Source organism: Camelus dromedarius, chromosome 21 (genome assembly GCF_036321535.1).
Source record: "Camelus dromedarius isolate mCamDro1 chromosome 21, mCamDro1.pat, whole genome shotgun sequence".
NCBI classification, from domain to species: Eukaryota; Metazoa; Chordata; class Mammalia; order Artiodactyla; family Camelidae; genus Camelus; species Camelus dromedarius.
Genome location: NC_087456.1, coordinates 26595131 through 26619695, shown reverse-complemented (window position 1 = coordinate 26619695; position 24565 = coordinate 26595131). Strand labels below are relative to the sequence as shown.

The window sequence follows — 24565 nt, the reverse complement described above, 5'->3', positions numbered from 1 at the left end:
TGGCAGAAAGGTCCAAGCCAGCAGGGTGCTAACACAACACGAAGCGCATAACTCCGCTTTCCAAACCCATATTGAGTGGCTTCCTGGTGTGCTGGGACTTGATCAAGAACCAAGAAGTTACTTAGCGGAGGCTGCTTTCGTGTTTCCTCTGTCAATTGAGCTCAGGTTGAAACTAAAACCCTTCTTTCATCTTTTCTAAATTCCGATGCAAGTCTTCAAGTACAGTTTTTCACAAAACTGCTTGAGCAATCACGTGTTCGTATAGAAATATAAATGTGGAATTTGGAATACTTAGAAATGTCTTGTCTGATATGTGATAATATTTTAGCACCTCAGATTTGTCATGGTTGCCAAATATGTTGCATGTAGAATATTCTGCTCACAAAGAAGTATAGTTTAAAAAAAGCATGAATTGGGGGGGGGGAGTTGAGATGTACTTTGTTACTTGAGCTGTAGGCAGGAAAGTAGCAATTTCTTGGTTTGTATTCTTTCTCACGGACTTCAAGTCCAGTGTCAGAATTCTGGCTGAGTGACGTGTGCAGATGTCCTCAGACAGGGGCAAGTCAAGTCCCAGGGGTGGAGGGTGAGATCTGAGACTGAATGCCATCCTCAGAGGCATCCAAATTCAAAACCGCATTAAGTACTAGGCTGGCAGAGTACGTTTGGAATACAGACGTCCTGTGCCTGTGGCCTCTGTTTGATAGTCTAAATGACAACACTGTTAATAAGATGGCTATCTTAATATTTACTTGAATTTGGATAGCTCAGTTGTCTTCATTTAACAGGCAAGGAAACTGAAAATCAGATAATTATGTGACTGGTTTATAGGCACAAAACTAGTAGTAATAGCTCTGATATTCAAACCAAGGTCTTTTGATTCTAGATATTTAGGCAATAATTTGAAGACAATTTTTAAAATCAAAAAGTAAAAGTATTTTCACTTTTCATTATAAAATCCATAACAATGTAAACATTTTAGTTGTATGATTAGTGGGCTACATTTTAAAAATTTAAGTACAAAACAAAAGCCAAATGTGAATTGAGTGTTTATTTTGAAATGCTCGTTTCAGTTTTAACTCTCAATCTATGCAGGTATTTAAAAATTTACTGAATAAATATTCAAATCAAAATAATTTTTATTAGAAGTGTATTAGGACAGAAAAAGTTTTGTTGAGCTACTTAAAAGGAATAATTCTAGCAGTATTTTAGCAAAGAGAAAAACACTATTTCATTGGTGATTTCAATAATTATGATGTTAGTGTAGTTTCTAGAATATTGATTTTCATATTAAATTTTCATAATTCTACTATAGCTTAACTTAGACAAGTTGAAATAAAACATTAATTCAGACAAATAATGCTCCAGAAAAGGTGAAGAATTTTGTAAGCTAAAATTATACTTGTGAATTCATATATAGATAATAAATTAATTCGTGTTATTCAATGTATAGTTTTAGGATGATTATGTTGATATTACTAATATACTGACAACACAGTTTTTAAGTCAGTTTTAATCCTGTTTTTAGTACCAATCTGATGTATATCTTAAAATAATTCTAAAATCTATTACTAATTTTTACTGATATTAGTTATCTCATCTTTATGCAAGCAAATATATTAGCACTAATAGGAATTACACAAGTAAATAACCAATATTGCAATGAGTGAATTAATAGACCCCTCAGGGTTTTATTAATTAAAAAGTTCAAGTCATATTAAAGCACCTTTTATATATGTTTATTTCAATCAGAAAGCTGAACATGGGTAACTTATTTGCATAAATAATCAATCACCATTTACTAGTAGTAATAAGGTTAATTTGTTGCTACAGACATAATAGGATTAGTCAATTATATTTCCCTGAAAATACTGTTTGTTATGCACCCCATCACCTGTAAAACAGGATTGGGTTTAGCGCCCTTATTAAATGAACACATCAAAAAAAAATCTTTGTCCCTGTAAAAGTTTTATGAAAAGAAAGGTAATTTTAGTTGATTTGAATATGTAAAATGCGAACACTGCTTCCATTTGTAAATTTAATTTATCTTTCTGCAAAGATTGATTATTTAATAAAGTTATTTATTTTGATTCAGTAACCAGTCAAACTAAATCTAACACACATAGGACATATTTCCTTTGAAGAAAATCTCATTTGCAGATTTGTTTTATTCCAAATTAACAGACTTTCATTCCCTTGTCCTTGTTCTTGGGTAACAAATTATGTTGTCTGCTCCACCTACTGGTAGATATATGCAAAGGCCTATTGTTGGATTCATTAAAGGACACTGCCTCTGAAGTGTTGCCAGAATTTTTCAGCATCCTCCTGGAGATGAGCAAAATGACAGATACAAATGCCAGACTCAAGCTCTAAATCAGAAAAACGAACATTTAGAAATCTAGGTTATTATTTAAAATTATACACATCAATAGTTTCCTGATTAGTGAGCGTATTACCCTGTTTTTTAAATTTCAATGTGCCAATAAAAAAGGATAAATAAATACAAAATATACTTATAACTCAGTATATTAAAACTATGTGTATTTTATTTTAGTTTTGGCATTGCATATTTATACATATTCAAATTAAAACTGAAAGCTTATGAAATTAATTAGAATTTATACACATTTTTTGTGGAAGTAATTTTCATGTGATCTTCATATAATATATTCTATCTTATGTAATTTGCAATGTTTTTCCTTTAGTTGGTACGTCATATTTTCTCATCAACACTGAGATGACTTTCAGCTATTTATGATTCTTTTAAAAGACTCCATACTCTGATTAATATTGATAAAATTTTATTTTTAACTACTTTAATTTTTAGAGAAACAAATGGTTTCAGCTACTTTCTTTTCAAAATGGTATGAAATCACACTCATATACAGAAGGAAAATATCAGTTTTAAAAAGTAAATTTGACATACCAATAATTAATTGGCAGTCTGTTGATATGGACCACATCTTTATAAAACAAATCTTTTAAGAGGAAAAAATACATAAATTAGGAAATATAGTAAGTCCTCCAAATCATTTATTGCCCTCAACTCTATTTTTCCAGTATGATAAGTGGGAAGATTCCATGCCTTACCTATATTAAGTACCTAATATGTGATTGCTCGCTTTTAATTTGAGATGATGAAGTAACAGAAGAATTGTAGCCTTTCAGTGTGCATCTGCCTTCTGTGTGTGTGTGTGTGTGTGTGTGTCTTTGTGTGTGTCTTTGTGTATATGGCATATTTGGAAAGTACCTTTGGAGAGCCGTCTCATAAGGAATTGTCCTCAGGCAATGGTATTCCACAGCAGTGGTTAGGTAATTCAAGTGTGATGTCAAAACATACACCTGTAATAACTCTCCCAGGTTCATTTTAGACTTCTTGATTCTTATCTCAAAACCACTTTATTTTTTTACTTCAAAACATTAATTTTGTTCCTTCCTAATTTCTCCTGGACTCTCTTTCTCATGTGGGTTTATCACCATCCAGTTATCCTTCTTGAAAACACCAGCATTCTGGTTCTGTACTGCTCCTTGAGTTACCTTCAGTGTTCTTTTTACCCTTTCTCTAAAATGACTTAGAATTATAAGAACATCAGAACTGATTCTGAGTGTGTTCATGTACAAAGATAGAGAAAAACTAGTACCTGCATAAAAAAGAGTGAAGCAAGCCAGAACATATTGTAGATTTCTATGGTAGCTTCCTGTGACTAGCACAAAGCACTTTTAGTATATTTATCCTCACAATATCCTATAAAGTAGCAGTTATCTTTCTGGTGATGGAAATGCTATTGTTTGGAATTCATTTTCCCTCTGGACACTTGGCAGATTTATTCTTTCAGGAAAAGTATGTAGTAGATAAAGATCTGACCTGCGATCTTTGGGTCCGTAGTTTAAGAGGCAGGTCTCCAAGTTTGGTCATTTGTTCTTGGCCCCAAGTGGACAGTCCACATCACCAAATCATCACATAATTAGTTACCGTTGGCGATCTCTGTTCAGAAAAGGCCAAGGACTGAACTACCCTGGAGAATGAATTAGCTATTAACTTTTACATTTTATTTCCTTCCTCTTTAACATTATAGTTTTTATTATCCTGTAACGTATGAAAGGGATAAAATTGTCCATTGTCAGTACTCTTTGAAGAGACAGATGAAGTGGTTAAAAAATTATCTTATTGGGTCCCCAAAATGACTCCCTTTTCTGCTCTTCTCTCCTTGCCATCATTTAACCACCACACATCTAAGAAATGGACTCAAAAATGCGGATAGACATAAAAATAAAATCAAAATTAATTAAAAGCGAGATGACTTAGGTATAAAAGTGCCGTAGTTGCTTTTCTTCTATATTTTTTTTTCTTTTCAGTAAGGCTTCATTTAAAAAGTTTTTTAAAAATTACTTTCTTTTCCGTAAGGCTACATTTAAAAAGCTATTTAAAAATTTTTTTCTTTAGCAAACACATATAAATCTCTCCCTATACGTATGACCTGGGGCAGATTCCTGTGTTGTGGGGCTTGAAGCTTATTCATCAGTACATATATTCATTTTCATATTCTTTTTCATTAGAGTTTTAATAGAAAATTCAAGGCAGAAAAGATTTAGGACAAAATGTGTAACAGAAGTAGTTTCCATTTCCTACCTCGGTGTAAAAATATCCCTCCCTTCCCCTTGTATTCCAGCACAGCGTATGTTAAATTGCATTGTATACATTTTACATAAGGCAGTTGATAGCTAGTTAGTATAGACTTATTTCTATTGGTTTTGTATAAAATTAAGGTTGCTGGTAAGTTAATTACAATCAATCATCAATTTCTTCATTGATTAGAGAAGAGTGAGTTTGGGGAGGTTCCTTTTGATATCACTATTTATATTAATAATATAATGAAATCCAAAACCTAGATATATGAGGAAGTTACACCATGCTCTAAGTAGACCAGGTGCAATCACTGGGTCTGTAATACTTTGTAGGTTTAAGATTCATTCCTGTTACTATGACTACTTTTCTATTTTCAGGATGCTGCAGAAATACTTTAGATTAAGAGCAGTTAGATGCTGTTATAACTGACACATAATGAGGAGGTGGGGTTTGTCAGCTCATGATTCATTCTCGCTCTTCTGTGAGACCACAAGAATAACTTTATAGAGACAAGCCCTACTCTCCCTAAATCCTTAATGTTTAATTCACTCTTTGGGGCTGGAAAACGTCAGCAACCTTTCAACACAGTATCTGGGGCCAAATTTTAAAACCTTAGGCTTTACATAATTCATCTTCTTTCTTCCCTTCTCTTTCCTCCTTTGTTCTTCCTCCATACCTCTTTCCCCAGGCCTTAAACCCTATCATCAAACACATTATACTCTTCATACTAAAACTAGGGACATAGGGAGAGCAACTATACTTTCAAATGTTTCCTTAAAATTAACTCTTAACTAAGTCAATGATTAAGATACTCAGTCACTGACTAATGTTGCTGATTTGGTCATTAAGATAACCATAAAAAACATGAATATTTCTTAACTTTTGAGTTTAATTTATGGTCCAACACGAGAAATCATCTACAACCTAAGGTTTTATGCAATATGAAGTAGGTAAATGTTTTAAAAGATGTAGGAAAGTTTGCTCAATATTTTATGTATTTATTACAGTCACAAGAGAAACAACTAAAGAGAAATTACAGTTGTTTATTTTAAAAAAGTGTAAAATTAGCTTCATTTTGGAATGACAAGCATGGTTTTAAGTACGTTACTGTAAAGTGGCAAGTTTCCTGTATAGCTTGTCGATTGCTGTTTCTGCCTGCTGTTATCTTTTGACAGTTGGGGGTATTTCAGTCAAAAATGAGTTCTGTTGCCCACACGGTATCATAGCAGACAGTAAAATAAAGGAGAAGGAAATGGAAGGAAGGTGTGGAGAAGAGAGAAAAGGGAAAAATTTTCTCTTTATCTGAATCTGTGAATATCTCTTGTTCCTAAAATTAATAAGCTGCATGTCTTAATAGCTATTATTATATTGAAAGGAAATACTGGCTAAAAGGATGTCTCTTGCTTGGTTTGGAGACAAGTTATGTTTTCAAGATGCTTAGTCTCCTTAATGAGTTGAATTTCAAATTTTTTCCTTAAATTTATTTGGCTTTATTTCCCATTTACTTTTAAATTAAACCATAGATAGATAGATACACATACGCATATAATTTCAGTTCTAATATCCCACTGAAATAAACTGTGAATCATTACAATAATATAATTTTGTTGTAATCCCATTCATTATTTCTATTTATGCTCTATGTGCATAAGTTAACTTATGATCATCTATATTACTCTTGAACTCACTTCATTAAGATGATTCAATGTATTTCACCTGTATTCTGAATTATATAGCCATACCAAAATCAACTTCTCTGTCAACTATTATCTGAATGCTTTCCCTGACCTTCCAAGGCAGTCATTCCTTTTTCTCTCCCTCTATGTCTTAATATAACTTTTACCATTGGTATTATGGTTACAGCTACTTCTGTCTGATGTAGGTGAATTCATAAAAGAGAGCAATCGTGTCATTCTAATATCCCCAATTTCTAATACCAAAGTAATATCAGTTGACGAAAAAATAGTTTATATACATGTCTCCTAATTCTGATTTATAATAATTTTAGATCCAAAATAAGAAAGATAGCTTTTATTTCGATCTGTTATTTACTAGCTCTTTGCATTAAAAAGCTATTAAAAACGATTATTTTGAAAACTATAATAATTTTTAGTAACTGATCTCTATATTGCTGAATATACTTTATGTTGTTTTTTAAAGGACAAATCTTATATACAATGAAAAAGCATAGGGGAAGCTAGTAATTTTTAAAGTTCCTTATGTCCCAAATCAGATCAGTTTATACTACTAGATAGGGTGGAGCTGAAATTTAGACAGATCTGGCTGTCTTCAAAGCCATCCTTTCTCTTTATGGTATGGTTTGAAGGGGGCGGCAAGGGTCCTATCTCAAGAATATTTTCCTGGATGATGGCTGAAGTCCCATCTGTAAAGTTCTCTTTCTCTGAAGGTATCTGGTAGACAACATATTCAGTATCATTAGCCTTTAATCCTGTGTGAATGAGCTAATCAGTTCCTTTAAACATCAGGAGGCAGACAATTAAGTCTAAGATGCAGGGTCCTCTCACAGAAAGGCAGGCAAGCCCTCCTGGGCACTCCTGGGAGCTTTTAGACCATGCGTTTGTCTTGTTAGGAAAAGAGCCATGCAGAGAGGAGTAAGGCTGGGTACTTGTCATCTATTAAGTATTTTCATCTTTAGGGATCAGCTGAAATTCTGAAACCACAGAAATCCTGTTCAACACTGAGTTACACATTGTTTTGTGATCATATATTATTTAAGATCAAGAGATAGCTATAAGAATACAAATGTCTTTGTTATCTCACTCTTGACCTAACTACTAATGCTTCTTTCAATTAATGAGTACTCATGTCAGTGCAAGAGCTGGGCTTGTTATGTCCCAGATGATAAAACTAAAGCTGTATTATTGGTATGTTCAGCACCATCTGAGATGGCAGTCTGGTTAATGGCAGAAGTTAGGCACGGTATTTGCCCAAGCACTGTTATGGAAGAGTCAGGGCAGAAACTTGGCTGAGAAGGGGAAGGGAGATGACAAAGAGCCCAATGCCTAAACCCACTTTTCCCTGCCCGAGTTCCAAAAAAATTTGAGAGAAAGACAGAAAAAGCAGATAGATGAAGATCAAATGTATTAGTTTTATTAGTAATGAAAGCTGAATTGGAAGTTTTACAGTAGTGAGCTTGCTTCTACTTAATTTTATAATTAAGTCTACTTCTCAGTCATAAGCAAAGCAGGAAAACTGAGTCTATCCTTGTAAATCTTAAAGCACATGGGGACAAAGGATGTTTGGTTTCCCATAGATGGGCTGACTTTTAAGAAATGGAAGGAAAGGACTAAACTAGGCTGGATCAGCGCCTTTCCTGATGTGCCAAACTGAGAACTCACTTCTTCCTTGATATAGTGAAGGGCAGAGAGAGGCCAGTGAAAACATGAGGAATAGGAATATATACTCCCGCTGATTAGCTTTATAGGTTTGATGAAGAAACAGTGTTACAGGAAGATTTTTAGAAAAGTAGAAACTTACCTACAGCCAGCATAGTACTCAGTGGTGAAAAACTCAAAAGCTTCCCACTAAAATCTGGGACAAGACAAGGATGCCCACTATCACCACTCCTATTCAAAATAGTCTTGGAAGTCCTAGCCACAGCAATCAGGCAAGAGCGAGAAATAAAAGGGCTCCAAATTGGAAAAGAAGAGGTAAAAGTGTCACTATATGCAGGTGATTTGATACTATATATAGAAAACCCTAAAAGGTCCACACAAAAACTACTAGAAATAATCAAAGAATTCAGCAAGGTAGCAGGTTACAAGATTAACATTCAAAATACACTAATGATGAATCAACAGAAAAAGAACGTAAAGAAACAATCCCCTTTAAAATAGCACCCAAAGTAATAAAATACCTAGGAATAAATCTAACCAAGGAGGTGAAAAGTAGAAACTTGTACATGTTGACAAAAGAGCTTCTTGCAGAAGAAAGCTGGAAAATACAGGAGAAATGAAATCACTGAATAAGCAGAGACCCAGAAAAGGTGGGAGAGGATGTGACGCAAAGCACAAAGTCGTAGGCTGAAGCAGATGGAACGAGAACCGACTCTAAGTCAGGAAGGGAACGGAATATAAGTGCAGGATGGTATATGGGTACTTTTGCAGGGAGGGGTTGAGGTTGAAGTAATTAATGTTTGAGGACTTCAGTATTCTGGTTGATCCCTTAAAATACTCCTGAGAAGAATCAGAAACAGAGGGTTGTTTAGTGGCTCTGAGGGACCAGCTGGACTTGAAGTCCACAGATAATGTCGTCTCCAGCCTGCCTGGTTGTATGGTTTATTCCATCGGTATCGGCAGCCCGAGCTCGGAAGCATGCAGGATAATAGTAACAACAGCTAACATGTATTGAATGCTTCTGACTGCTTCACATGAATTACCTCTCTTAATTCTCATATACCGCCCTGTAAGGTGGACAATTATCCCTAATTCATGGATGAAGCACAAAGAGGTAACGCAGGGACCCAAGGTCGGTGTTAGTATGTGGTGGTCTAGTTCCAGGGCTCGTATTCACAATGTGTACATGATACTACCTCTTTTAAAAAGTTAGCATTTATTGAGAACTTATCCTTGTGTTAGGCACTGTTCGAAGTGCTTTAGCTGTATTAACATATATAAACTTATACATGACCTGATGAGATAGTTCTGTTATTTCAGAGGAGAAACCCATGGTACAGTGACGTTAAACAATGCAGGTCAAGATCACAGAGAAAATAAGAGAGAGAGGTGGGAATTCAGGTTTAATTAATTAATCACTAAGCTATACTGCATAAGTTGAATGGATTCCCATCTGGGATATGGCCAGGTAGATATGACAGGATAGTGGATGTTAAGACCCTGAGTAATTAAAATAATCAACCATGTGACTCAGATTAGTAGGGGGCAATGTGAGGGCAAAAAGGAGATAATAGATTAGGAAAAACTTGAGGGATCCCTCGACTTGAGAGCTTTAGGAAATCAGTCTTATGGTTAGCAAAAATAAGAATGTGAGAAAACGAGTAGACTACAAAGTTGTGCTCAGAGAGTGAGATACTGATGTTTAAGTCTATTGAATTGTTAACACAGAGCAGTTCTGGATGATGGGGGTGTGTGTGGTGTGGCTAACACTGTGTAAGGGTGAAAGTCAGTGAAGATGAAGGAATCGAAGAACGATAAACTGTTGGGATGGTCGCCCATCTGTATATGAAATCACCTAAAGTTATGCCAGAACACCTTGTAGAGAGGAACACTGAACTACATACGAAAGGCTGTCATGAATGTGGGGAGTAACCAGCTAGTCTGTGTATAATAACCACAAGAGGTGGGGGGCAAAAGAAGAGAGATTCAGATTGCAAGAGGGTGAATGAATCCTGGTTTGCAAGTGACACTGGGGACCCGAGATGATGCAAATCTATCCCTGGTCATTGAGATACAGGGGGATGCTAAAGTGTTTGGTCAGTGGGGCTGCAAGGGAAGTGGTGCTCTAGAGGAGAAGGAAGCTTCAGTTACAATTTTAAAAGGCAGAGAATGTGCTTACTGAGAAGTTTGAGGGCCTGGGGAAGTGGTTTAGCCTGGACAGGAGAGGGGGTCCACAGGGCAGGGCTGAAAGGATTATAGGCAGGGGAATCAGGGCTGCTGGAGAGAGTAAAAGAGGAGTTGAGGGTGGGTGTACTAGAAGATATGAAGGAGAGCAGTGATTAACTTAGCAGAAATTTTTTGGGGCAGAATCAATTTGACCAAAAACCACATAGATAAGTAGTTGCTTGATCCAGCTATCTCCTGTTCCGGGAAGACTTAAGTTGCTGTACTTATTCTTCATTTCAGTTGTAACAGACTGAAAGTGAATTATGGATTAAAAAGCATAAAGGAGGTATTATTTCCTCAAATTTTGGGAAAAAAATACATAAAAACTTATCAAAAACAACCCAATAGTACACCCAAAAAAACAGAGACTAGACTATTATTCATTTTAGACCAGATCAGTTTTTTGATCAAAATATTGATTGACTGACTTCTTTTCAAAAAAATTACTTCTCTGCTAAAATTATACTGTGGCCAAATAGTGTTACCTTCAGAATAGTGCTTCCCCCCACCACCCCCTGCAGAATGGTCTATTCCCAGAATGGGTGTACATTCATGTCAACATGAATTTCAAGTTTTTATAATTATTTATAACCTTATAACCTATCCAGGCTATCACTCAAATGAAAACACAGGAATCATAGCCAAATCTGAAGAAACTGCCCAGGGAGCAAACAAAAGAGAAGGTAGATGAAGTCATACTGGTGGCGGTGGTGGTGGTGGTGGTGGAGGGCGGGGTTGGCTGCACCCCTAGATAAATTACCTAAGCAAGAAAACAAGCAGCTTTCATCCAGTTCTTGCAGGGATCAGTAAAATAATGACCTGGCATTTACAGATAAAGAGATAAAGGAGTTTTTTAATGGGGAAGGTTTCCCAGAAAGTCTTTTACATGAAATCTTTCTCAGGTAGTCTTTCAAAATGCAATATAGTTAAAGGGAGATCCTGGCTAGGGGAAAATATATATATTCTTTCAGGTCCAAGATCTTCTGAGTCATCATGAAATTGCTGTATTTTGGAAACTGAAACCCATCTCTACTTCTTTTTCCTTCCTCGCATTTAGTGAATTATGATACGATTTCCACCATAGGAACAGAGTCGGCTTCTGCAAAGGTCCCCTGTCCCCTTCTAATTACCATTGCAGTTGTGCGTAGCGTTCTCATGCTATTCCACCTCTGCCTGGCATCTGATCCCAGTGACCTCCTCCTGGAAACCATCTTCTCCCTCGTGTTCTGCCTCCTCTCCCTCTCTGTTTTCCTCTTTCCAGTGCCCTTCGATCCATGAGCGTCTCTTCTCCCACCTACTTGCTATATATACACACTCCTAAGACTTTTCCCTAGGAAAAAAATCTCAATCTTTATTCTCCCCCTCTGTGACTCCATCCATTTTCACAGCTTCAGCCATTTTTATTCAGAAAACACTCCAGTTGCTGGCTGTGACCTCTTTCCCAAGTTCCAGACCTACCCTGACAACAACACACTGGACCTTTCAACCTGAATGCTTTGTGGGAAGTTCAGTCCTAATAACCCCCAAACAGAGGTTAATATTACTCTATAGCTGGTTTTCTTGCCACCTCACTGCTGGAGTTCTAGAAGCAAGCTTTTCTGTAACTCCACATTCTCTTATCTTCTTCTTAATTAACCTGTTATCAATGTCTTTTGTCTCTTTTCCTATAAAGTGTTCCCTAGTCATGTCATTCTTCTGTTTCCACTGCTCTTTTTTCTTACCTCTGAATAAGCAAGCTTCACCTTCTTTACAAACTTCTGGTCTTATATTACTTACTTAGATAAACATGGGTTGTCTAGTCTGAGCCAGGTATTGAGGTGGGTAATAAACCAGAGTTCTCAATTCTTCTTTAAAAACAAAACTAAACTAATGCCCAGACACACACCTAAAAGATTCTGATTGAGTTGGTCTAGGGTGGGGCTTGGACATCAGTAGTTTCCACGTTCTCCAAATGACTATAATTTGTAGCCAGAGTTGAGAACCACAAACTTAAGTATGTAAACATCAAGAAAATGGGTGCTATGCTTATCCAGATGGATCTTAAATTCTAGCTGGGGAGACAGACATTGAAGAACAAATACTCAATATATATGTATAATTAAATGTTATAAGTGCCATGAAGAAAAATGAACAGGGAACTTTAAGAGAAGGAACATGGTAGGACAATGTGTCTGGGGTCACCAAAGTTCTTTTTAAAGGAGTGATGTTTAATGTGAATTTTTAAGGGTGAGTATAATTTGGCCAGGCAAGGAAGCAGATGGAAGAAACATTTTTGATGAATTTGAGTCATGGAAGAGCCTGGCATGTTTTGAGGAAATGAAAGAAAGCCAACATGGGTGGTGTGTGTGAGGGATGGTAAGAGTGGCTTACATGAGCTTGGAACAGAAAAAAGGACTTAGTTGAGAATACATTCAATTTTCTTAGGTGCATCGAAAAGTCATTTATAGTCTTTTAGGGACTAAAACAATTTTTTTGTTGTTTGTAATTATTGTTCTGGCTTCCCTGTAGAGAGTCAGAGGGGTTCAAAACAGAGCAGATGGACAGAGACTAAATGTAAGTTTGAAGCTTGAACAACGGTGGTGGCTATGGATATTAACAGACGCCTATGGGTTGAAGATATATTTTGGAGAAAGAATTCATAGAATTTTTTGGTGGGTTGAATATAAGGGGTGGGGAAAGATCACTTATCATCGAGGATGATTCTCAGGTTTTTGGCTTAAGAAACTGAGAGCTGGTGGTGCCATTTACTTTTTTTCTAATAAAGTTTGTTCTAGAGAAGTATTAGGTTCACAGCAAAATTGAGCAGAAGGTATAGGTATTTCCATGTACCCCGCACCCCTGCACATTTCTTTATCTAGATTTGCATTTTCTGGACATTTTATATAAATGAAATTATACAGTATGTGGCATTGCATCTAACTTCTCTTATTAGCATAATGTTTTTGAGATTCTTCCATGTTATAGCAGGTATCAATATTTCATTTCTTTATTGTTGACTAGTGTTCTATTCTGAGTGACTATATTCAGTTAATTTATTAATCTGTTGATTAACATTTGGATTGTTTCCAATTTTGGCATCTACAAACAATGCCTCTATAAACATTGGCATACAAGTCCTTGTGTGGGCATATATTTCCATCTCTCCTGTACAGATTCCCAGCAATGAGTTTGCTGTGTTATATGTTAAGCATGTGTTAAACTTTTTTAAAATAGGCTTTTTTTTTTAAATCAGTGTTAGGTTCATAGCAATTTTGAGCAAGACGTTGCCGTATATAGTCAGTCCTCCATGTCCTCAGGTTCTGCATCCATGAATTCAACCAACTGTGGATTCAAATATCCAGAAAAAAAAAATCCAGAAAGTTCCAAAAAGCAAAATTTGAATTTGCTGTGCACAGGCAACTGTTTAAATAGCATTACAATTATTTACAAGTATTTACATAACATTAGGGATCATAAGTAATCCAGAGATGATTTAAAGTATACAGAGGGAGGGTGTGTACAGGTTATATGCAAATACTATGCAATATACGCAAATATTTTGATATCCATAGGTTTGGAAGGTTGGATCTTGGAACCAGTCCCCTGAGGATACTGAAGGACCACTATACTCTCTACACGCCACCCCCCCTCCCCAAGTCATTGTCAACTGACGTCCATAGTTTATATTAGAGTTCACTCTGGGTGGAATATTCCACTCCATTCTCATCTTGCTCGTATGACTTCTGAGGAAATATTGGATGTAATTCTTATCTTTGCTCCACTATAAGTGAGGTGTTTATCCGCTCTGCTTCTTACAAGACTTTTCATCTTTGCTTTTTGAAGTTTGAATATGATATGCCAAAGGGTAGGAGTTGTTTTTGGCATTTATCCTGGTTGGTGTTCTCTGAGCTTCTTGGATCTGTGATTTGATAATCTGACGTTAATTTGGGGAAATTCTGAGTCAGGGTTACTTCAAATAATTCTCCTGTTCCTTTCTTTCTTCTCCTTCTGGTATCCCCATCACATGGATGGTATACCTTCTGTAGTTGTCCCACCATTCTAGGACATTCTATTACATTTTCATCAGAGTTCTTTTGCTTTGCTTTTCCATTTTGGAAGTTTCTGTTGACATATCCTCTAGTTCAGAGATTCTTTCCTCAGCCATGTCTAGTCTACAAACAAATCCATCAAAAGCATTCTTCATTTCTGTTTTTTTTTTTTTAATCCCTGGCATTTCTTTTTGATTCGTACTTAGAATTTCCATATCTCTGCTGATTGTGCCCGTTGTTCTTGCATGCTGTCTACTAACATTAGATCCCTTAACTTACTAATCACGGATATTTTAAATTCCTGGTCTCATCATTCCAACATCCCTGCCACATCTGAATCTGGTTTGGATGCTTGCTCTGTCCCTTTAAATCATGTTTTCTGCCTGTGTTTCCGCTGGGTCTATTTCTGTGGGCTTCATGCACCAGTAGGGCTGGCTAAAGAGTTTACCTTCTAAAGGAGAGGGTGAAAATCAAGAGGTTCCCTTTCTATGTAGAATTAAGTGCAGTCTTGCAGCCTTCTAGAATTTTGCCCCAGTTTATCTTCACAAGCTCATCTGACTATAGCTTCATGCTTAAACTGGCCAAAGTGATGTTCGCTGAACAGTGGCCCTATGTTTTCCCACAAATATGTCTTTATTTTTACTTTTCCCTTAGCCTAGACTATCTCTCTTCCTTTAGAGCAAATCCACATACTTTTCCCACAGTTTTCTAAAGGATGCATACCTTTACCATAACCTTTGGTGAATACTTCCTTTACAACAGTTATTACAGGACACTTATACTGCAGGTCAGTTATGTTATTGCCAATCACAAAATCATTCTCCTAATCACAGCCTCCCCCACCGCCAAGAACGGCTTGATGGGAGTGATCACTTTTTCTTCATCTCTGTACCCACCTTAGAGCCAAGTGTGTCTTTCTAAGTTAGTTGATGCTCAGTATTTTATTGAATTAAATTAGTTATATAGAGGATGGTGTCTTATTCAGATTTCTCCATTTTAATCAACATTTCATGAGAATATTGTAACATACCTTAATATTGATTAGGATATCAAAACGATTTACAAAAATCATTTGTTAAACTAATAAAGCCGGCTGCATCTGGGGTCTACACTTAACATGACCCCTCTATAATCTGACTGAAGACACTTTAAAAATTTATTTTTTAGTGAAGTGAAAGAAGAGAAAAAACATTTGTTAGTCAATAATAGTTTTTTTTTAAATCTCACTTTAGATAGATAAATATATTCTCTATGAATCCTTAATGTTTCCATGGAATTGTTTTTCCTCCTGGAGTGCTATATCTGCGGGTTAACATGACTATGATCTGTATCTGAGGAATGACCCTGTTTCCTTTCGGTTCTCAGCAAGAGTAATCGAATGTAGAATATCTTACTAAACACTGGACTGTGACAGTGTGTTAACACTGACTATCTCCTAACAGCAGGGCAATTATTTGCTGAGTGGGGTTTTTATAAATCCCCTGGCACCAGTATGTCCTGATAATTATGATGAAGTGCACTGGTCAGTGTTGATTCAGCAGTCCCTACCCCAGCAAATATTTCATTCACAGTTCTTTGGCCTACTTTCACTTTTCTTGTTATTCAGGGTCTTTACTATGTTCTGTGCTTGCCTAATGTCTGATTTTTTTTTTAAGCATGTTTTATTAAAACTTAGAACCAACCAGACATATTTTAGCCAGCCGCCCTTTGAGAACTGCTTCTCTCTCACAGTATTCTGACTCACAGGGCAAGAAAATTCTATTTCAATTTTGTTTCTTTTTGTGGCCATCAGTGACTCCCATTTGCTGTGTAATTGTATTTGCAAAAGTAAAATTTGAATTTTCCCTCCCACCCTATCTCCGTAATAGTTTTTCATTCCTGGAATAAGCAGTTACTTTGAAATCATGAGAAATTACTGTTTCTCATCTGATAAAATCTGAAATTGAAGCACCGGTAATGGTGCTATGGAAGTGTAATGGTGCTATGGGAATTACAGGTGTACACGGTCCTGTTTCAGATTCCTTTTATTTTCCAGAAACTTGTGTTTAAAGTAAACCTCAATAACAAAGAGAAAAGGGAAAAAAAATTAGACTATGGCTTCCCCCAGGCAATTACAAAATAAAGGTCAGTATGTGAGTAGAAAATGACCGTAAAAACATTCTTCATGAAATAAAGCAGTGGCTGCTCCAAACATAACGAGTATATACGTTTGTTTTCAGATCAGTTGCCTTTTTAAAGGACTTTCTCGTACACTGCTTCAGTATAAGAATAGAAACTAAGAAGAAAAGAGCCAACTGGTAGATTGTTAGAAATATGGAATGGTTCAAAATATTGATGTAATGCTAAGGGTGACTGGGTAACAAATGGTACATTTGCTTGTTGTTCAACCTGACATAATTAATATTCTAGGTCATGCTTAAGTTCCCATGATGGAAGATCTGAAGGGGGGAATTCAAGAAAAATATATATCTATTATATAACTCATTGCCTTTTTTTTTTTTCCCCTTTTGACGAGTCAGAATCATAGCCTTTAAAAAAAATCAGTGCTTTCACACCTCATTTGCCGTATTCACCATTGGGCCACCAGTCAGCAGCCGGGCCCGATGCAGGGAGGTCAGTAAGAAGCTATTAGCAGAGTCCTCTCCTGAGGTTTCCTGGGTCTTATTGAGTTGAATGTTAGCATGACAGTACTGCAAATAACTCAGTTGTAGGCTTCTTTTTTTTTTTTCTTTAAACAGTTAGCACAGATTTCCCCATAGTGTTGGTCACTCTAGAAAATTATTGCTGAAAATGAAGTCCCAAAAGCTAGCTTGGCAGTAGCCCTTGTACGTTGTGAAAAAATGTGAAAACGGAAAAATATGTCATAGTCCCTGAGGGTTTACTTTGTCTTCTGTGGCTGATAGTAATATTTTTAAAAAATCAACAACAAACCATTATTCACAAGGTGGCTTGCAAATTAATGAAATACAGCAACTGAGATGAGAGTTAAGGTTGTTTTATTTACTAAAAGAAATAATAATTAAATGAATACTGTATTAATAGAAGTATATTTACTTCCTGTAGGGATTGAGGGGGGCTGGACTGTTTTCATTGACAAAAGTTAGCCAAAGGTATTCAATTAATTTCTAAAATACTGACACCTTGAAGATTTTAAATGATATATTTTAAATTCAATTAAAATATATTTTCTATCTATATGTGATTTAAATTGCAAAGAGAATACACATGAGGAGGTCTCCATATAGGTTGCAAAATATCATTTAAGAAAGCTATCATGTCTACCGATCTATTTGCATTTCCCATCTAGCCTGTGTATACATGTGCATGCAAATGTGGAAAGAGATCAAAGATTTCTAATGGGGGGAAAGTTAATAGCAGGTAGCAGTTATTCAGGTGGATATTTTTAAATGATAAATTATAATCTAGTTCAATTGTATGCATTTTACCATTTTAATTTGTAAGTTTGGAGAAACATTAAACTGGCTTCAGTTAATTAGATCATCGCTAAACAGAAAGGTGTTCTGTTACATCTCTTTCATAGACTATGTAGATTTCATTATGTTTGTGTGTGAATAGCCCTTTTAGTATCATATTTATTGTTTTTTCTCATTACATTTGACATATCCTCATCTTAGAAAATCACCCTAAAAATCATCTTAAAAATTACCATTCACTTCAAATGTACTATCCACTGAAAGCTATTTTGAATACCTGTGCATATATTTTTCTTATATTAACGTAATTAAAATATCTGTTTATGTATCCACCTTGTTCTATATTTAGTATCATAGTGAGATAATGTTAACATGATACTAAAAATGGTTTATACAATGCCTGTAACACTTTCAACACTTTTTTTCTTTTATAAATTGTATAGGGAAAAAAAACTCAAAGAGCAAATTCAAAAGTATTTTTTTAAATAGGCAAATATATTTAAATTAAATAAATAAATGAATTAAACTTTGTTTTATCTAATAAAATTCAGTCCCCAATTATAGCATAGAAAAGTTGAGTTGGAGATGAGTCAATGGGTCTGTGATAATTTAGTTCTAGATTGCAATGTATTCAAAAGCAAATTGAAACTGAAGTGTTAAGAAAGATAAAAGGAGTATAATCTATAACTTTGAAAGAAGTCGATAAGAGTTTAAAATAAACCTCAAACATTTTACTAAGATATTTATGTGGTTCTGGAAAGTAAGAGTGAAAGAGAGACTTTATGGGCTTTTCTGAACGGTGCATTGTTGTTCTAGATAAGAACTGAGCATTCATTTTTTGAGTGTCTGCTACGTGTCAAGCACTTTTGCTAGGCCCTACAGATGCAAAAATACCTAAAACAGAGTTCCTGTGCTCCAGCTGCTTGCTTGGGCAAGACCGGCGCACACAAAGATAATTAGGAAACAACATGAGAGGTACGGTGACAGTTGTCCCCAGGTTGCTGAGGAAGCATTAGGGGTCAGACACAGAATCTAGTCTCGGTTATTAGATGGAGCTTCATACTTACTGAGCTGGTAGACTGGAAATAGAAAATTTTCTAGGGTAGGTTTTCCAAGACACCTATCGTAGTTAATCATAATACTTTGGAACTGCTTATTCCGTGAAGTAAATATAACAGCCAGAAATACTTATGGATATGATGGTGGCAGAAGAAAAAAGCACATTTTTAGGAAAGACAGGTTTAATGGATACATTCCTTACATTAGAACGTCTGCAGAGCAACCAAACAAGTCATACTGTCCTTTAAAATATAACTTTTCTTCATGAATATGTGTTTGTATATATGAAAGCACAAAAAATAGTTCAATGCAGTTTGTATATTCAAACACCATTGAATGTTTCAGAAAATGGAATGCGCGAAACTTGAATGTATTTATCATGAATTTATCATACACACATCTATTGAACCCCTACTGCACAGCAGGCACTGGTTAAATAAGTCTTGACTATTTTGATGCAATGTGTGACAAGGTCAATGATAGAACAGCAAAGGGAATGTGACACTATAGAAGTACCCAACCTAACCACATGAATGCAACTCATTAAATATGGGATGTTATTTTGAATGATTTTATACACACATACACACATATATACACATGTATGTATGTATAGATGTGTGTGTGTGTATATATACCAGTTTATTATTATAAAGTAAAGAACTTAAAGTGGCTGCCATTTGTTGTATAATGAATATTCATTCAAATAATCAAATATTTAAAAATTCTTACTTTGTACCTGCAACTGGTTCAAACATTTGAGTTTGTGTGAGTGAATGCATGACTTACAGATATGGTTAAGCATGCATATACACAGTTAATGGTTAGAATACAAAATGAATACCTTAAGGTCATTCTGGGTTTTTTCTTCTTAAGTACAGTTTAGTTATATAAAACTGTTATATATAGTTATATAAACATGTGTGGCAAATAGAAACTACAGCTCCACATTTTTTAACATGTTTAGTCTTTAACTATGAATGATTCTGAAACCGTTGGTCTGAAGTGGAGACAAAGTGTGAGTATTCCATAATCTCTTTGGGCAAATCTGAAGTCCACCTCTAGTTAAGAATGAGAGTTGTAGTTTAAAAACAAAGTGCAGTCCTTAAACGTATTGTATGTTTAGTCCAGTGTTGTACATGTTGTACATGTTGTAGTTAAAAAAAAACTTGCAGTCCTTCAACATATGAAAATTTCTATAGTACAACTTTATCTTCCCTTGGTTTCAGGTGAACACTGAAGGTAAAAATTAGAATTATGTTGCTTTTCCTTAGATTCCAGGTATATACAACTCACCATTCAGGAAAGACCCTGACCCGTGGGAGCTGAGGTTACAGAAGGCAAAGCCTTTAACGCACCGAAGACCTAAAGTTAAGCAGACGCACTCCGTCAGCCTTAGCGACTGGCTGGCTTGTACCAGTGCCCGGTCCTTTCCTCGGTCCGAAATTCTGCCACCCATCGATAGGAAACCATGTCAGGTACTCACTAGTCCTGTATGAGAATTCTGGCAGTGATTGTATTCTTGCTGGGTTTTTTTGTTTTTAAATTTACTGTTGTTTTGTTTTGTCTTTGTGAGAAGGAAGAAAGGAAAATAATTTTTTTCCAGAATCTAATTTTAAATAATAAATATGAAGTACATGTAAAATAGATACCAAAGAAATAATTAAGTATTTCCTTGGTATTGAATTTTATCGATTTTGAATATGAGGTTAGCATATAGGATTGGGGCTAGGATCTAGCCTTTTCATGTAACACTATTGTAATAACAGTACTTGTTATGACCTGTTGTTGCTAGAAAACCCTTACGCATTATCCAATTTATGTAATTTAACCTCTCATCTGATGATTCATATAATTACATACAATTGTAAACATAGTTTGGAGGGGAGTAATTTTAGAAGTATAAGTTAGAGAATGAGAGAGGACCCAAAACAATGCAAGACCCAAGCAAAGGCAGATAATCTTCACTGTGGATCGGAGAAGAGCAGGATTGGCCAGTGACTTCCTAGGGTGAAAGGGTGGAGTGGGAGAGGTCAGGGATGATTGTCACTGTCCTAAAGGCAGAGAGAAACACTTCTATCATCCCCATCAGTATTTAAACTGGACTAGACAACGGCCACTAGGTACATCCACCGGGAAATGGACTGATTTTGGTGCACACAGCCAAGCTCCCAGAACTCCCACCTATGAGCTTCCGACACGGGCTTGCCTCTGTGTGTCGGCTAATAAATTAGTCCAAAGCCAGATGCTTAAACCAACACACATTTCTTTTCTCATGGTTTCTGTGGGTCAGCGTTGTAGGCACAGCACTGTAGGTACCTCTGACTCAGAATCTCTCATGAAGTTGTAGTCAAGGTATCAGCCAGGACTGTGATATCATACAAAAGCTCAGCTGTGCAGATCCAGAGCTTAAGGGCTCAGTCCCACAGGACTGCCCCCACATTTAGCATACCAGTCACAATTTCCAGGTCTCCCCTACTTCTTACTGACCAGATGTAAATGGAGGGTTATCATGATCCCATCCTAAGGTTTAATAATTTGCTAAAATGGCTCACAGATCTCAGGAAGAGATTTTATTTACATTTACTGCTTTATCATAAAGGATGCAACTGAGCAGCCAGATGAAGACGTACATAGGATAAGGTTCAGAAGCATCCAGAGTGCAGGTGCTTCTGTCCCCATGGTTTTGGGATGCACCACCATCCCAGCATGCAGATGTGTATTTCATTCAGAAACTCATCAAATCTCCTTGTTGCAAGAGTTTTTATAGCCCTTAATCTCCAGGCCCACTCCCCTCCCTGGAGATCAGAGTTGGGACTGGAAGTGCCAGACTTCTAATCACTTGGTCTTTCTGGTGACCAGTCTGTCCGAGGCTATCCAGGGGCTTCACGAAGCCTAAGTCACCTTACTAGCATAAACTCACGTATAATCTTGTTATGAGTAACAAAGAATACTCCTATCATCGGGAAATTGCAAAGGTTTTAAGAGCTCTGTGCCAGTAACCAGGGGCAAAGACTAAATATATTTCTTATTATATTACAATGGTGTATATATATAAAGACACATGGAAAAAAATATATACATTAATATACATAAAGATACACATGCATATATGTATGGAATATACATACTTCCATACATCTGTATGGAAGATTTTATATATGTGTAAACATACACATATACATACACACACGTATGTATGTAGACACACACATACTCGTAAAGTACATTTCTCTAACATTCCACAAAATAATTGTCCCTCCTGATTGTTTTCTTTCCCTTTCCTTCTTTCCCTGTCTCCTTCCTTCCTACCCTGGTCCTCCTCCCTCCCCACCAACCTGTCATATCCTCTCTTCCTTCTTTTCCTTCTTTCTCTTATCTTTCCTTTTTTCTCATTCTTCCTTCACCCATCTTCTCTTCTCAGCTTCTCTTATATTCCTTTGACTTCTTCCTTTCTCCTTTTCTTCATTGTTTTTTTTTTTCCTTCTTTCTTTTCCTGTTTTCACAGGAAGGGATTTTTAGTGTCGCAATTTTCTTTGACTGAACCACATTTCCTGTACACTACCCAATAATGAAAAGGTACAAACATCATTGGGAACATTTGAAATTATACATGCAGCAGTCAAAGTGATAATAGTTATACTCTATCTGTACTTGAGAGGTGAATTTTTTAAATGTATAAAACAATAACAGCAAGTTTAAAAAATAACTACTATTATCTAAGCTTTGAGAAAAGTTTAAAATACAAGTTGATTAGAAAGTAATGTGGGTTATTAAAAATATGGAAGAATATAAATAACTTTACTATTATCTAAACTTCGGGAAAAGTTTAAAATACAAGTTGACTAGAAAGTAATGTGGGTTATTAAAAATATAGAAGAATATAAATGTATTTGGCTCTTCTAATAGGACTTGATTGTAGGCAAAGAAAGTCAAAGACTGGAAAACTGTAGCTAAGAGTCCAAGAAGACTTACAGGTTCAGGTTGAATCCTGGATGGTCTACACATTTTAGGATTTAATATTTGGAAGTGAGTACAATGAGCAGATCTGAATTTTGAAGCTTTGTCCAAAATTTGGGATGCCATGTCACTCCAGGCATGACTGGTGTACATGATCACTTGAGATCTAAAAGAGCCTATCAAAAGAAATAGAAATCAGTAGAAGCTTTGGCATAAGAGAACCCTGACAGTAGATGCCAAGTTTGCTAACCAGGAAGGTGGTCAAAGGGAGGACATTAATTGTCTAACATGTAAATGTATGGAGCAGGCACTGAAAGACAAAGAGGTGGACATTATTAAAGGAGGATTGTGATCACGAAGATTATAGAAGAGTGGGTCTATTTTTATTCTAAATTATGCTGCTCAGGTAGCGTTCCTCCTCTCTCATTTCCTAGTCATGTTGGAAATGGCAAATTCCGAACGAGGAGCGGAGTAAGCCTACGAAGGGGCATGTGTTACACGGATACACCAACAAAGGTTCAAAGGTAGAGCCTGGCCACCGAGAAGACCGTTACTCCTCGGAAGTGCCGGCCTCTTCAAAGTCATAGCCTTGGCCATTTGCCCGTGTATTTGATGCTACTGTTGTCCATAATCTTTTTAAACTCCTCTGGAAACTAAAGGTGATAGTTTGATGCTAATAATAATAAAGCCATGAGTGCCACTTTTGAGTATTCACTAAGTTCTAGGCACCGGGCTAAGAGCATTAACTGCTATTGCTCTGCATACCTTAAAGGCAATTTCGTAAGATAGTTTCTATTCCGTTTTACATATGAAGAGAAAAGGTCTAGAGAAGTAATTTGGCTCTGGGTAACACAACCAAATATTAATTTTAAACCACAGAATCTGCCAAAGTGAAAGAAAAAAAATCTATAAAAATATTTGATTTCTTCATCGTCAACTTGGAATCATATTACTGTATCTTTAAAAAATAAAGTTCCAATAAAAATCCATTAACTACTTTCAAATATAGCAGTCCTCCTGTCCAGCTGTGAAGAGTACTAGATGATACTTATTTGCCATTTGTGTTATTTACGGTCCGTGACTTTTATGGTAACTGGTTCCTATTATTGGTTTCTATTAATGTAAAACATAAGTGAACATAAATGAGGCGTGAATCGTTTCTTTTTATTAGCCCCACAGTCTTCACCCAGTGCTGGCAGTAACTCCAGCTGTGGCTTGTTAGTGATAACCTATTTAAAGAAGAGATCTTTAAGGATAGGGAATATGATTAGAAATCTTTGTCCATTTTATATCACTTCTGTCCTGCACAACGATGGTGGTGAAAGCAAGATGTAATGAATGGCACAGCAGCACCTCGGGCCACCTGTGACCGGTATTGTGCTTCATCTGATACTAACTAGACAACCAGCGGATGCTAGTAACTATGATAAGTAACTACTAATTTAAAGGTAGGATATGTTGTAAACCACCCCACACAGTTACAGCTTAGGGACTTTCCTCTGCTATGTATTTGTGTCATCAAATGGTAGCTATTGTATTGGAGTTATTAAGCAATAGAATTTAGAATTTTAAATAAGGAACACTTAAAATAATTTAAAATATGACTCTTCTATATTTGGGGGCGGAACCTGTTAAATGTAAGATTTGACACTCACCTAAAAGCTTTATTTTTTATTTTTTTAAATTTTTTTTTTAATTTTGAGGGGGATAATTAAGTTTGTTTGTTTGTTTGTTTAGCAGAGGTACTAGGGACTGAACCCAAGACCTCATGCATGCTAAGCACACACTCTGCCACCGGTCTGTACTCGCCCCTCTAAAATCTTTATTTTAATTAAAAAAAAAAAACTTGCTGTCCCATTTCTATTTATAGAAGGGCTC

General features: G+C 36.0%; 1 protein-coding gene across 1 annotated transcript in view; it reads left to right on the top strand.

The window, feature by feature from the left end:
* SPATA17 (spermatogenesis associated 17) overlaps positions 1-24565 on the top strand; it is a 137540-nt gene that overhangs the window by 58846 nt on the left and 54129 nt on the right. The window contains exon 7 of the mRNA XM_010993050.3: positions 20002-20205. Within this exon, the coding sequence (XP_010991352.1) occupies positions 20002-20205 (204 nt within the window). The remainder of the gene's footprint in view (positions 1-20001; positions 20206-24565) is intronic.